Source organism: Ciconia boyciana, chromosome 1 (assembly GCF_034638445.1).
Source record: "Ciconia boyciana chromosome 1, ASM3463844v1, whole genome shotgun sequence".
NCBI classification, from domain to species: domain Eukaryota; kingdom Metazoa; phylum Chordata; class Aves; order Ciconiiformes; family Ciconiidae; genus Ciconia; species Ciconia boyciana.
Window position 1 is genome coordinate 153,375,657 of NC_132934.1, and position 13,428 is coordinate 153,389,084.

The following is a 13,428-nucleotide window of genomic DNA, read 5'->3' on the forward strand; positions in this document are numbered from 1 at the left end:
GGAGCGGCTGAGGCCACTTGGTTGGTTCAGCCTGGAGAAGAGCAGGCCGAGGGCTGATCTCATCGCAGCCTTCAGCTTCCTCAAGGGGGGCAGCGGAGGGGGGGTGCTGATCTCCTCTCTCTGGTGACCAGCGACAGGACACGAGGAGATGGAATGAAGCTGCCTCAGGGGAAGTTCAGACTGGGCATTAGGAAAAGGTTCTTCACAGAGAGGGTGGTCCGTCACTGGGACAGGCTCCCCAGGGCAGTGGTCACAGCCCCAAGCCTGTCAGAGTTCAAGGAGCACCTGGACGACGCTCTTAGCCATATGGTTTAGTTTTAGGTAGTCCTATGAGGAGCAGGGAGTTGGACTCGATGATCCTTATGGGTCCCTTCCAATTCAAGATATTCCATGATTCTATGAACCCAGGCTGTTATTCTGATTCTATGATATTTAGACTGTTACTGAAGCAAACAGTAGTAGCCAAAGGCAATGCCATAGTAAATTTTTCTAAACTGTGTATTAGCTCTTCTGAGATACAGAGTTTAATTGCATGACCAAATTAAGTAGGGTCTCTCATTAATGTTCAGTTCAAAGAAAACAGAGAATACACATTACAATTTTTCTCTATCTCAGTGTGTCTACGCAAAATGATGCTGTTGAAATCACTACAGTCTTGTATCATCTAGACTAATTCCCATTCAAGACTTGCCAGAAGTTTTCTCAACCTCTCAGCAAAAGCTCAAATTCTAGATTACTCTGTCTACAACACTGTTGTTCTCTCCACTAGTCTGTCTCCTATGCTTCCTGGTTTGGTTTTTTTTTGTTGTTTGGCTTTTTTTTTTTTTTTTTGGTGTTTCCCCCCTCGCCCCCCCCCCCAAATCCAAACAAACAACAAAAAAACCAGTCTCAAAAATGATGCCTGCCCTGCTTGTCATGGCTAGGAGTCAAATCTGCAAATTGACCTTTGTGAAACAACAGCAAAAAAATAGAGGATTGCTACAGTAAACAATGCTGGACCAAGGCCAGCTATTCCAGTTTATCTGTGCTTATATCTTTACTGCCCAAATATTACTATTTTCCTAACTTTTTTTTTTTTTCTTTCTAAAGCCCTGGTGACTTGCAGAGACAATGATATGATGCAAGAGAAACTCCTTAGGTGCATTTGAACTTTATCAACCAGTCAACTTCACCCTGAACAAGGGAGAACAACAGCAACAACAAAAAAATCTCTGTTCCAGTCCAGCAGCATATTTGTTTGAAGCCATTGTATGCTAAGCAGACAGAGCAAACAATGACTTCTCAACAATGCTGTGTCAAGTGTTAAGCACAAAAATAAATATTCATGTATGCTTAGTAGTGTCATAAAATAAAGTGCCCTCAAGGACTGTTTTAGTGAAGTCACTGAACATCATTGCCACTTGAAGAAGGGTTTGTGTGCTTGAAAACTGTTTTCTCCAAAAGTGTCTGTCTTTACTAGATTAATTAATATTAACTGCTCCCCCAACATCTTGTCTCAAATACTGCACTTCAACTCATTTAATGCCTATGCAAAAGAGACCAACGGGGAAAAAAACACTGTCATATCTTTTGTATCTTCTATGAAAATTAGGGTAGCCCCTATTCTATTCTAGCCCAAGCCACATATTCCTTCCTCTCACTTGCATCAGCACTGGCACTTGTTTGATACTTCATGACACTCGTGGGATTAGTTTTCTATCTGCTTCTCTCCTTCACTTCCCCATCCAGCCAGGCCAGTGCCGATTCCAAAGATACAGAAAAAGATGTAGATGTGCATGTAGTTATCAGCTTTGAAATAAATCTGACCAAACAAGGAATTTATATACAGCACAGCCTTTAAATCAAAGTTTCCAATACACTGAGATCTTTTCTGCCCTATGAGTACACCTAGCCTGGAACATGGGAAGAACTTTCGCTGGCTGGACAAAACAGGAGCTACCTTAAATCTGCCAGGAAATCAGTTAATAAATACTCAGGAGCAGGTTGACCTGCCTGCTTTCAGGCCTCCGCTTCTGAGGGATGGGGAGTTTTCCACTGCATGCTCCAGGCCTCTGGAAAGGGGGAACTTACAGAGACTGAACCCAGCTGGGTTTTGGGCAAAATGTAAAATAAAGTTAGTTGCATATAATCTTAATTATCACTTTCCTTCACAGAATATTAATGACAGAGAGGCTGTGTGTAGCACCAGTACTGACCCTGAAGTTCAGCAGCTGCTAACAGGGGGAAGTAAGGAGAGGCAGGCCATCTCACGAATGAAGATGACACGATGCTGAATGCCTGGTAAGGAACCACAAAAGCTGAGCAGGAAACAACCCCTGTTTGATGCTCAGTAAGGGGTGGTAGCAGCTTATTTGCAGGGAAGGAAGGACTGTTTCCTCCAAGACAGGTACTGAGATTCTTCCTGTCTTCAGTTTCCACTGTGTAACGTGGTCTTGCTCTGTTGGTGCCAGCAGGGAGCTATTTAAGTCACTCAACAATTTTACCTGCACCAGTCAGGCAGAGCAGCAATCCCACGCGCTCCTGCCTGACATCAATTGTAAACAGCACGTATGTGCTGTAGGCTATTGGGCAGATAGCATTTTCAAAGGAGGAATAAGTCTCATTAAATCGCATACTGTACAATAGTCACAATATTCATTGAGACAGGATGCAGTGCTGCCAGGCTGCTGCTCCCCTGAAGAGGCAGCACAGGAGCAGAGCAGTGGCCATGGTCTACAGCCAGGAGCTAGTCACTACAGCTTTCAGCAGTGAATACCAGAAACTGAGCTTCTGGAAAAGAAAACCAACACCTTTGACTTTTCATATCTCAGGTTTCCTCCAGGGCTTATTTAGTATACAAAGGAATTATGTAGATAGATATGTATACCTTTTAGACAGAGATGCACTTAAAATAAAGTTGCAGTCTGCTGTTCAATCCCACAGAGCAATTCACTCAGCTGTCCCGGTGCTCAGAAGTCTTTTATACTCCTACACAGCAAAGGAAAGCTGTTCTGATAAACAGTGAACCTACAATCCCTTTTCTTCTGCTTCCCAAGGAAACAGCCAGCTTTCAGAACTATCCGAACCATGCGAGCCATCAAAGAGCTAACGCTTGACTCAGTTTTAGTAGTTCTGTCTTTAAAATACTTGGAACAACACTATTTTTCATTTTATGAAGAGCTTCAATATACCCACATTACCAAACTCTGTGGTGGTGTTTTCCCTTCTGCACTTACTAGTATGCCGTAAGCCACAGGGCACTTCTTTCCAAAATACCTCTGTATATAAAGGAGCTAATAAGTACTTTTTTGGGGGTTTTTTGCAAGACTGTTTATTCCTGGCTAGAATGCAGTCTCTTACACAGGCTTCTTGTCAAGAAAGAATATTGAATTAAATCAATGCCTAAAAGGAGCAGTTTGAAATCTAGTTTTAAAAACATTGAGTTGTTTTGCATTAGATCTGGGTTTAATGCTTGTGATGTTATGATCCTGTTTTCAGAGTTTAAGCGTGATCCTGTTTTCAGAGTTTAAGCGATTCACTTCTTTTTACGTATTAAAAAAAATGTAATAGAAATGAAAAATGGCTGACTATACAAGGATAACTGTGAAAGTGCCTGCACATGTAATACTCTCAAAACATCCAAAGCAATAAGACAAAACCATACAGCATCTCAAAATAACCTTTTTAGTTTATCATTTACTGGAATAATTCATAACAATAGCTACAAAATTAATACAAATACTGTTCTAGCTTCGTCATACTGTCAAGTTCTTGGTCTTGTTTTGAACCCAAGCTAAAATGAGAAACATGACTAAGGGCTGAAAAAAGAGCAGTTTTTTCAAACTTAACCCATACAAATTGTTAAGCGTCATTACAGTTTTCAGGACATGACACAAAGAGCTAGCTAGAAACTGGGCTAGCGGGAAATACCTATCCATAACATAAAATGGTGCCTTTCATGGAACATCAGTTACTAACCACCTCTTTTCTCCATCAACAACTCACTAAGAGACTCAACACCTCTCTACAAACAAGGTCAGAGAACTCAAGGTCGGATTACTGTAGTTCACTGTTTCTCACCCTGGGTGTAAAACCAATGATAAGACTCCAGATGGCACAAAAACGGGACTGCCTGGCTCCTGCGAGGTTTAGGCTGGTATTAGCACTCCAGTCTCTCCACTGGCTTTTGGTCTCCTCCTGCCAGCTTAAAAGCGTTGGCCCTAATCTTCAAAGCAATGAATGGGCTAAGCCTCTGTTACAGTGAAGGCTGCATTTTGATTTACGGAGAGCTAAGAAAAACCGTGCCCTGGACAATGCAGTCTGAAACAGAAAGCACGAAACCTGCATGCAATGCATCCTTAGTCAAATGTGGCAAATCAGAAAGCAAACTTCCCCAGGAGGCTGGATAAAACCCAACTCTTGTCACATTTAGAAAGGACTGCAAAGTTTTGTAACTGGATAAACCTCACTACCACTTGAGTGACTTCCATATCAACTGCTTCCTCAAGAGCCATTGCCCACACGTATGTTATTCCCTAAGCACCAAGTTTAAGGAAGTTTATTTTCTCTGAGTTTTCAATATGAGGCTGATGAGTGAAACTTTTCATGATGTTGAGTGCAGTTTTTTGTCTAAAAAGCTGAGTTCACACTTCAGTCTTTCCCTCAAGATGGAGGAACACAATGATGACAAGGACAACAGAGACAAAGACAATGTAATAACACAGGCTTCATTTTTTTGAGAAAACACACTGGATCTATGAACAGAGCAGTGTGAAAACCCAGAACACATTGATCAGTAATGTGCCTTGCTCCTTATTAAATATTGCTTGTTTGGGTTTGATAACACTAGGAGAGAAAAGAAAAAAAAAAAGAGAGGGGGAAAAAAAATCATTTTTGACTGCATGGAAAGGAAAAGGGGATCGATTTGTCTGGTGTTTGTCATTCACCTGACTTCAGCTGGGCCAAGATGGAGCCAATTTAACCAAGCTATGCGACTGCTCCTTCTTGCACTCTCATTAAGGAACCATGCCTTATTTCCATGAGCCTACCCACTTGCTCAGCCACAGGAGCTAAAAAGTTCAGCAAGGTCTTGTGTGCCTCTGTATACCATGTTTAACTGAAAACAGGACATTATAATACAAATTTAGAAGAATCTCAGCAGCTGACAAGGCAAAAACTTAAGAATTTTTGTATCTTCAGACAACAATGTAGTAAGAGTGAACAATTTGCAATGGCTAACTTGATATTTTTCTTGTAATACTTTTCAGTTTTCTATGGCCTCTCTAAGAAGATGACAATTTACTGCCAAGACTTCACACTTAAAGCTTGGCTTTTGGCATCTCTACCAGAACTCCACCTCTCAGCCTGGCTATCCCAGTAGGCCAGATTATTCCTAGAGACTCAACAGTAGGGATGAGTTCTGTCCAATTTACAGCCATCTAAAAGATAAGCTCTCTATATAGTCAACAGATGGGATGGATAACCTAGAGATACTATCTCAGATGGGATGAGTCACCCTCCAAACGTGCCATTCTTGACTGCACTAGGCTAATAACTTCACTTAAGCTAAATCAGGGGAAAAATAAAAAAATAATTTTGTTTGCAGTGTCTCTTAAGCCACAGGGTCTGCAGTCTTGCACTGGCTCAGGACAACCTCCTGGGCTGCCTGCCCATTGCAACTTTGTCAAGTGGAGTGTAACAGCAGCAAATCCTGCATGCCTGTGCATGTGCTTGCCACAATCTCTGTCACATTCCAGGAAAAGAGGGGCCATCTTTCAGCCCAGTGCCTCTGGCTTTGGTTTCAGTTCTGCTGTCGCTGCACGTGCTTCAGCAGCAGTCATCCTGGGTGAACGGTGCAGCCACTGCCCTTCCACTATGTCTGCAAAAATAGGTTTACCTAGTCTTCACAGCCTTGACTCTCTATAGCAATCCTAAAGTATTAGCATGAAATAAAGATTCAGCTCGTCATTGAGCATTTTCTGTCCCAGGGAAGACAAAGATCCCTAACAACAAAGAATGAAAAATGAGGCCTAGAAATTTTTCATAATATAGAAAGATTTTCCACATTAATTTCAGCCTGAAACAAAAATTCTTTCTTCGTCAGTTTTGTTTCAAAACATACTTCTAACACCTACTAGTACAAACCAAACATTTGTGTGTGAAGAGTCTTGGAAATAACATAAAATAATAATTATTAAAAAAAATACATGTTAGTATGAGTTTCTGGTTAACAGCTGCTCAGTGCTTACAAATACATTTCCTACAGTTGTTGGGATATTAGCGATGGCCAGATGCTCCAGCCAGGATATTCCTGTTGGGCAGCGCTCCAGCCACAGCATCCTGCGCTGGCATCTCTGATTTCACAAATCGAAGAGGTCAACCCCCTTGGGGCGATTAAAGAAAAATTGGGAAAGGTGGCTGGGAAGATGCTGCAGGACCTAGTGCAAATGAGCCAACAGGCAAAATTCTCTTCTCAAATAACACGAGACTCATATCCTCACACACAGCAATAAGCTTAAGCAATCAAAACTGCTAGAGATACCCGGCTTTCAGACATAAGGTTCAATCTAGACAGCCCAAATGACACTCAGATGCTTGATCACCATCAAAAGATAATTCTGACAGTTAGGAAAACCAAAGAAGTGGAAGTTAAGCCTCTAGTTACCCTTGAGCCATTTAAAAAAAAAAGAAATCTTTGTCCATCAGTAGGACCCAGAGAAATCCTCACGACTTTGGTGCAAGATATGTATCATATACTTGGCTTTGTTTAAGTAACGGACAGCAGAAACCTACTTGGAGTTCACTTATGGCAAATATTATAGTAAAGAAATGGTGGAGACAGTAAACAAGGATTTGTCACTACATCTTTTTTTGGAATGGGAAGGTAAAATTTTCAAGTGTTCAGGGACGACGTGACTATTGCGGAAGCCCAAGAGGAGTACCGTCACATGCATCCATGGACGCAATATAAAGCCAACGCTGAGTCAGTTCAGTGAAAAGAAACAGATATAAAAAAACCCCAAAGATCATGCCTCTCACAGATTAGACTTCAGATAGGAAGCATGATTTCTCTTTTAAATAAAGCTCACAGAAGAATGAGGAAAGAAGAAAAAAGAAAAATAACCCACCATCAACAGGACTGCAACCTACAGAGTTCACTGCACTTGACACCCTTCTCCAGGCAAAGCCCTTAGGCACCAACACCATCACTACAATGATGGATCCCATATCATGGGGAATAGATACTCAGGTTCTGTACCTTGTGCTTCTAGGCAAAATAACGCACACTGGAGGAATGTTGCCGTAAAGCTTAATATTAAGGCTATAAGCAACATGTCTGTAGTTGCCCCCCACCCCCTACCACCTCAATTACGTAAATAAAAGGACTGCCATATGTGGAATACTTATCTGTCTTTAAACAGAAATTGAATTTTTAAAGAGATTCAAAAACTCCAGAGATACAGTCTTTTTTCTTTAATCACCCCAAATTATGCTGCTCTCAGTTTCCACTAGTGGAATCTGTTCAACACTGCATCTCAAAATTTCAAAGTGAGCTGCAAAAGCAAGTTTTGCTAATATTTCTGTATATTGTTAATATTTTAACATTCCTAAACATACTTATTGTGGAAAAAGTTGTATTGTGGGAATATTATATCATTATATATTCATTCACAAAAAGTCCTATAGTGGGAATGACACATTACCTTTAAATAAATACCTTTTAATTTACAGTAAACAAACAGTTCTTTGGTCAAAATGGGGCTACACAAAAATGACATTTACTGGTTTGATTTGACTTTTATTTCACAGATCTTAAAATTTTCAGCTATGAAAAATTAAAGAAAAGATGCTTACAGCTTTGTTTTTCAGCACTTACTAGAAAGATTATCAACAGTAACAATCAATCAAGGAAAACAAGAAAAAAACCCCAGAAACTAAACAAACAGTATGGTAAGCACAGGATAAACATGAATCTGTCTTTTCCTACTTGTGTAAGAAAAAAAAAAGCCTCTAATAATCTTAGTTTTCATTTTTAAACAAGTATTAATTAAAAAGGAGACTGAAAGTAACCACATGTGCTGTTGATTGATCACAGTAGGTACGTAAGATTTTCTTGCTTACAAGCAACCTTTGTTTTAATTCAAAGCCCACAAGATCAGCTTTTACACCTGAATTCCTTTCACAAGTGGTAAACTAAATCAGGACCCTCATCCTCAACTCTTCCTAAAAAGGAAGCTCACTTAAATAGTGAAAGGTGGACCCAAAGCTCTGTGAGATGCACAGGCTGCCCATGCAAATACTAGTTCCCACTTGGGAGAGCTGCATGTCACACACATTCGCATGCACACACACACACACACACACGCTCTCCAAGTGCCTTCTCAAGCTGATGTCCTGAGCTGCAAACTGCATTAAAAGCACATCATAGACACGTGATGCCTAGTCCCAGTCAGCTGGGATACAAAAACACTACTGGATACTTTGTGTGTCATATATCAGCTAACATTTTGTTGAAGAAATAAAGTAATTGCTGCTTTTCTCCTCATAAGAGGAAGGTTCAACATGGAAAATCTTTCTAAGGAGTTAATTTAAAACAGTACTCACTGCTATCCGCAGTATGGAAGCTTTCACAGAGGTCCATTTGTCCTGTCTGCGATCTATGACAAGAATAAATCCAATTCCAGCATCTCGTAAACTAAGTTTGGAGGAGAAAAGAAAAAGAGAAAGTTTAGTTAAAAATACAAATGAAACTCCTCTGGTTCTCTCACTAAAGAAAGCAGTTAACAACTAGTTAAAAAAAAGCAGCTTGACCTTTTTGTGCAGAATTGTCTTTATTTGACATGTTTAGATGAAGATATACTATACTACACAGATGCAGCAGTCCCAAATATGTTCCACAGAGCTTCAAACCATATTCAAATAATGAATTGTTCTTTTTCACAAAAGATAGTTTTTACATTTCTTGTACTGAGATTATTTCAGAGGACAATAAACCCCTTTGATTCTCCATTGTTTTGGTGCTGATATCCCTCCTTCAAGCTGTTTTCAGTATAATTTCAGGATCAAAAAAAAGTTGTTTTCCTTTTGCATCTGCTTTTAACCTTCTGTTTGAATCACCTTCCTCCTCACTGGTATTTAAAAACTCCTTAAAAACGCAGATCCTTCTGATCATTCCACGATACTGCTCCGCTCATCTGAAATTCTCATATGCCTCCAGGTTGCAAACTTGTTCCCAGGTGCATTTTTACATTCACCAAAACAAAAAATCCCTACGGCATTTAAACACTCCAAGTCAGAGATGAGAAAAATGAGATCGGATGTGCTTCTCTGGAATGGAAACATCTGTGAGAGAGATCCTGCTCAAATCCTTGCGTACGGGTGACCTTTCTTTTTCGCCTGTGCTCAGCTGCATGTGCTACTGAGTCCCAATCAAGGGATCTGCTCCTGTTTTGTAATTCCCCATCTAAGCCAATTGTGCAATGCCAGCAGCAGCCCTTGCCAGCCAATCGCAATCAAAATGGAAACGACAGGCAAATACAAGGCAGACGGGCTCGGATTTGTTATTTTCTCATATATGTGGTCATTTTTAATAGATGTGCTGTATTTTCAGTCCGGATAATAATTTACTGCAAGGCCTACTGTCTGCACTGTGTGACATTTAGAAATAGCGTGCATCGATTTGTTATCATCATACCTTAAAAGACAATATAAAAATCAAGACAACAGAATGTCAGGATCCCTTATTCAAGATTGCTGAATCATGAAAACACCAGCTTTGCTTTATAAGATTATGTTGGTAGCATAATAATAAGAGTATGTTGAGGAGGATGAAGAACACAGGTACCCAGATGTGTCATCTTAAGCTATTCTTCAAAATTACAAATTTAAACATGAGTCACAGTCTATCCCCTCTCTTTCACAATCTGTAATATCTCTGGAATTTACAGACTAAATATTTAGGGGGAAACACAAATAATAATAAAAAATGCAAAGGAACACTTGCTTTCTCTCAAAAAAAGCTAAGCAGTCATTTTAACACAGGAGGATATTAGAAACAACCCCTCACTGCCCATATTCAGTGCACGTTACTTAACTCTTGCCTCTGGGTTAGGACAACACTGATAAACAACATCTGAGTACTTGCCTTGTAAGCCTCAATAACCCTTGCAGACCAACAGGGCTTTATATTAGCAATATGCTTCCCACTACAGTAAATCTCCATGATTTACTAAAGCTTCCCTTTTCCTTCTCTTTCTTTATTTGAAGGGCAAGAAGAGGAGAGAGATCCAGACTGATTTTAGCATCTTCCTGTTCCCCATTTAAAAGTTCCCACCATTTTAATTTTAGTCACTGAGCAAAATAAAATGCTAATAGCAACCATGTTCCACAATAATCAGGTAGCAAAACAAACTCCTTGGGTCACACAGCCTAAATGTGGATGAATGGAGGCAAAAAGGTGCTACAGCTGTTCTCCAGCAGTTTACGTGGATTTTGAAGAGTATTAAGACTCTTAAAGAGCTATTTCCCCTGCTCAGCAGAAGTTCCCGGGAGTCCTGAAATTTTTGCGTACTTCCTCAGTGGAAGCATAATCTCAGATCCCACAGAGTATCTAAATGCAACATCTGTATCATATTTCAAGAAACTATTGACATTTCTGCATAACAGGAATCAAATTAAAGCCTCTGACAGAGCATCAATCAGATTTCTCTCCAGGAGTACAGGGAAAGACAGGCTCAGCTGGGATCCCAGAGAAGATCTAGATGGCAGCTCCACACAGTTAATCATCTGCCTCAACACATGGCAATAAGCAGAGCTTAATACCATTCTCCTAGAAAAAAAGACAAGACTTACTTAAGTGGAAGAGTTGACAAAGGAAAGCACATCTCTAAGACAGCCCAAAAGATGTCTTTAGCCAGCCTTCTTTTTCCACTGGATCAAATCGAGGGATCAAATACATCGGGTGGTTGCATGATTCAGAATGCGGCCCCCTTCCAGGCTCAGAAATAAAAACCAGGATTCCCCACTGCTGTCTAGAAGAGACCCAGGGGCAAAATCTTGAGCACCTGACTTCAAACCGTTAACACTCCATTAACATAGATTGCTTAAAAAAATTTAAATGCTCTATTCTGAACTGATCACTGTGGGAAAAATATTTGTTATCTTGACAACTGTGTCTTGTTACAAAGGGCTGGCTGTTGAGTCTGGGATCCAGCTCCAGCAAGTAGTAGGCAGGAAGCAACAAACCAAACTAAGACATTGTGTACAACAAAGTTGAGAACATTAGGAAGACAACAAAGTCACGTATTCAAGAAAAGTAAATATTGGAAACAGGCCTGTTTGCCAGTGCACCCTTGCTCTACTGACCTCTCTTTGCTGCCACACACACCTGCGTACGTAGTTACAAGACAGTTTGCAAGACCCTCCTCTCTTTTAAGGCACAGGATGAATGGTGCTCTGGTAACAAGCAGGTATTCAATTTTCCTTTGGCTCCTGATTTAACTGTGAGTGCCAGCTGTCCTTCTTTCTCTCAGCCATATTTATTACGTTCTATCCAAATACTGATTTCCCCCCCCTCATTTGCTTGAGAGTAAAGCATTTTGGCTTCTGCTCTGTGTCTCAGCAGAAGCATGCTCTGATGGACATGGCCTGTCCTGCTCATCAAGCTTTACCCCCTGCCTTGCTCCAGTTGCACTGTGCTCATCAGCTTAGCCCAGGTCTCCTCATGCCTCTCTATCGCACTTCAATAAACTTGCCACCACCACCCACATTTGTCTCTCCCATTCATCACTTCAACCACTCTCATTCCTTGCTGCCTTGTCCCAAGAACAGCTCAAAAAATCTTGGCGCTTTATTTTTTGTATTTTATACTGTCAGGACAAATGACCAAATCAATTCTCACCCCAGCCCTTCCTGAATATCGCAGTCCCCTCGTCCTCCAACCCAAGTCTCCCTTACCCTACGTCCCACTCAATCTTTCAGTATCTTCCCTCGGGTGGACACTTCCCTTGGCCATGGTCCTCTCTGTTGAGTTAGGCAGCTTGCCTGCACTGCCTGCCTGTCAACAGGCGGCACTCGCATCCCATGAGACAGTCTTTGGGCTCTCAGCCTTGGTAGCAGACCTGGCTCTAGGGCAGTTCATTCTGCAACCACAGAGAAGCCCCTGCTCAGCCCCAGGATGAAGTGGGACATTTTTGACAACAGTCACGAGTAGCTACTGAGCACCTGTGACCTGGGATTTAGGCAGATTTTTCTCAGGGTATTTCCTTGACACAAAGGCCATCATTCTTCTAAGTGCCAAGTCCCCACGTCCTTGACCAAAGGATGGAGACCCTTGAGCTTCTCAAACAAAGGGCTGTTTCAGTGTTTGAAAAGCACAGTGGATTTGTTCCCTAACCTCTGGGGAACAACTTGACTATCTTGGCTGAACATTAGAACAGAAACTCAGGTGAGACATCACGAATGAAAAGAAAATTTGGCAGAATTGTAAATGACCGGAAACCAACCCTTACAGTGAGAAACAGCAGACAACCTTAGCAGAAGCACCTGCCTATTAAGGCTTCTTGACATTTCCCTTACAACCTCTGTTTTCTTTAATGCATTAACTTGTATCCGGTGTACTTTCTGAAACATAATTTATATAAGCTTGTAATTCAAAGTTAGTATTTCCTTCCTTTGTTTCCCTCCTAACACACACACACACACAAAGAAACCCCCCACATAATGAGATAAGCTCTGTTCTTCTGTTTATTCACCACCACAAAGAACAGAACATTTTTAGAAAGGCAGAATAACCATCCATGCTCTGCAGGAAATATGTCCGGCAAACTCACAAAGGCCAGGTCAGAAAGGTAGAAAGCAGGGGAAGGGGAACAGGGGCCACAGAGGACAGATAATGGGAAGAAATGCAGCAGAGAGTAGACTTTCTGCTCAGTCCCCTCCCTCCACCTTGGGGAGCCAGTGTAACACCATTTGGACATGGTGAGAGAGTGAGGTTGAAGTACCTGCCCAACAAGCACCGAGTTCTCCATGTGGACTGTAGAGCAGGAACTGAATTTTCCACTTAGCGACTCCTCAGCTTTAGATTATGGGGACATCTCCCTCTTTCTTGTTTGCAAGACTTATGAGCTCATGCACCTGGGGGACAGGGTGGGAAAGCTTATAGTACATAGGACTGCAGAAAGAAACTTCCCTCTGGGGTGTGTGGAAGCAATTACATAGTCATCATCTGAAAGATCCTTGCATTTCTCCAAGGTATGGGTGGTGACAACTGCTACGCAAATAAGTTCCTATTGCTTCTACACTGCTGTATGAAAACTGCTTGCATACATTGCTCTCTACTACAAACAAAACAAAGCAAATATTGAGGTTCATCACAGCAACTCAATAATATCAAGCTTTTGGATATTTGAAATTCTGTGCAGCATCTTAGGTTAAATAATTCCCGTTTAA

At 41.2% G+C, this 13,428-nt stretch overlaps 1 protein-coding gene across 6 annotated transcripts in view; it reads right to left on the reverse strand.

The window, feature by feature from the left end:
- The window catches only part of MCF2L (MCF.2 cell line derived transforming sequence like), a 154,611-nt gene that overhangs the window by 31,267 nt on the left and 109,916 nt on the right, over positions 1-13,428 (reverse strand). For all 6 annotated transcript variants that reach the window (XM_072853575.1, XM_072853556.1, XM_072853548.1 and 3 more), the window contains one exon: positions 8,584-8,674. In XM_072853575.1, the coding sequence (XP_072709676.1) occupies positions 8,584-8,674 (91 nt within the window). The remainder of the gene's footprint in view (positions 1-8,583; positions 8,675-13,428) is intronic.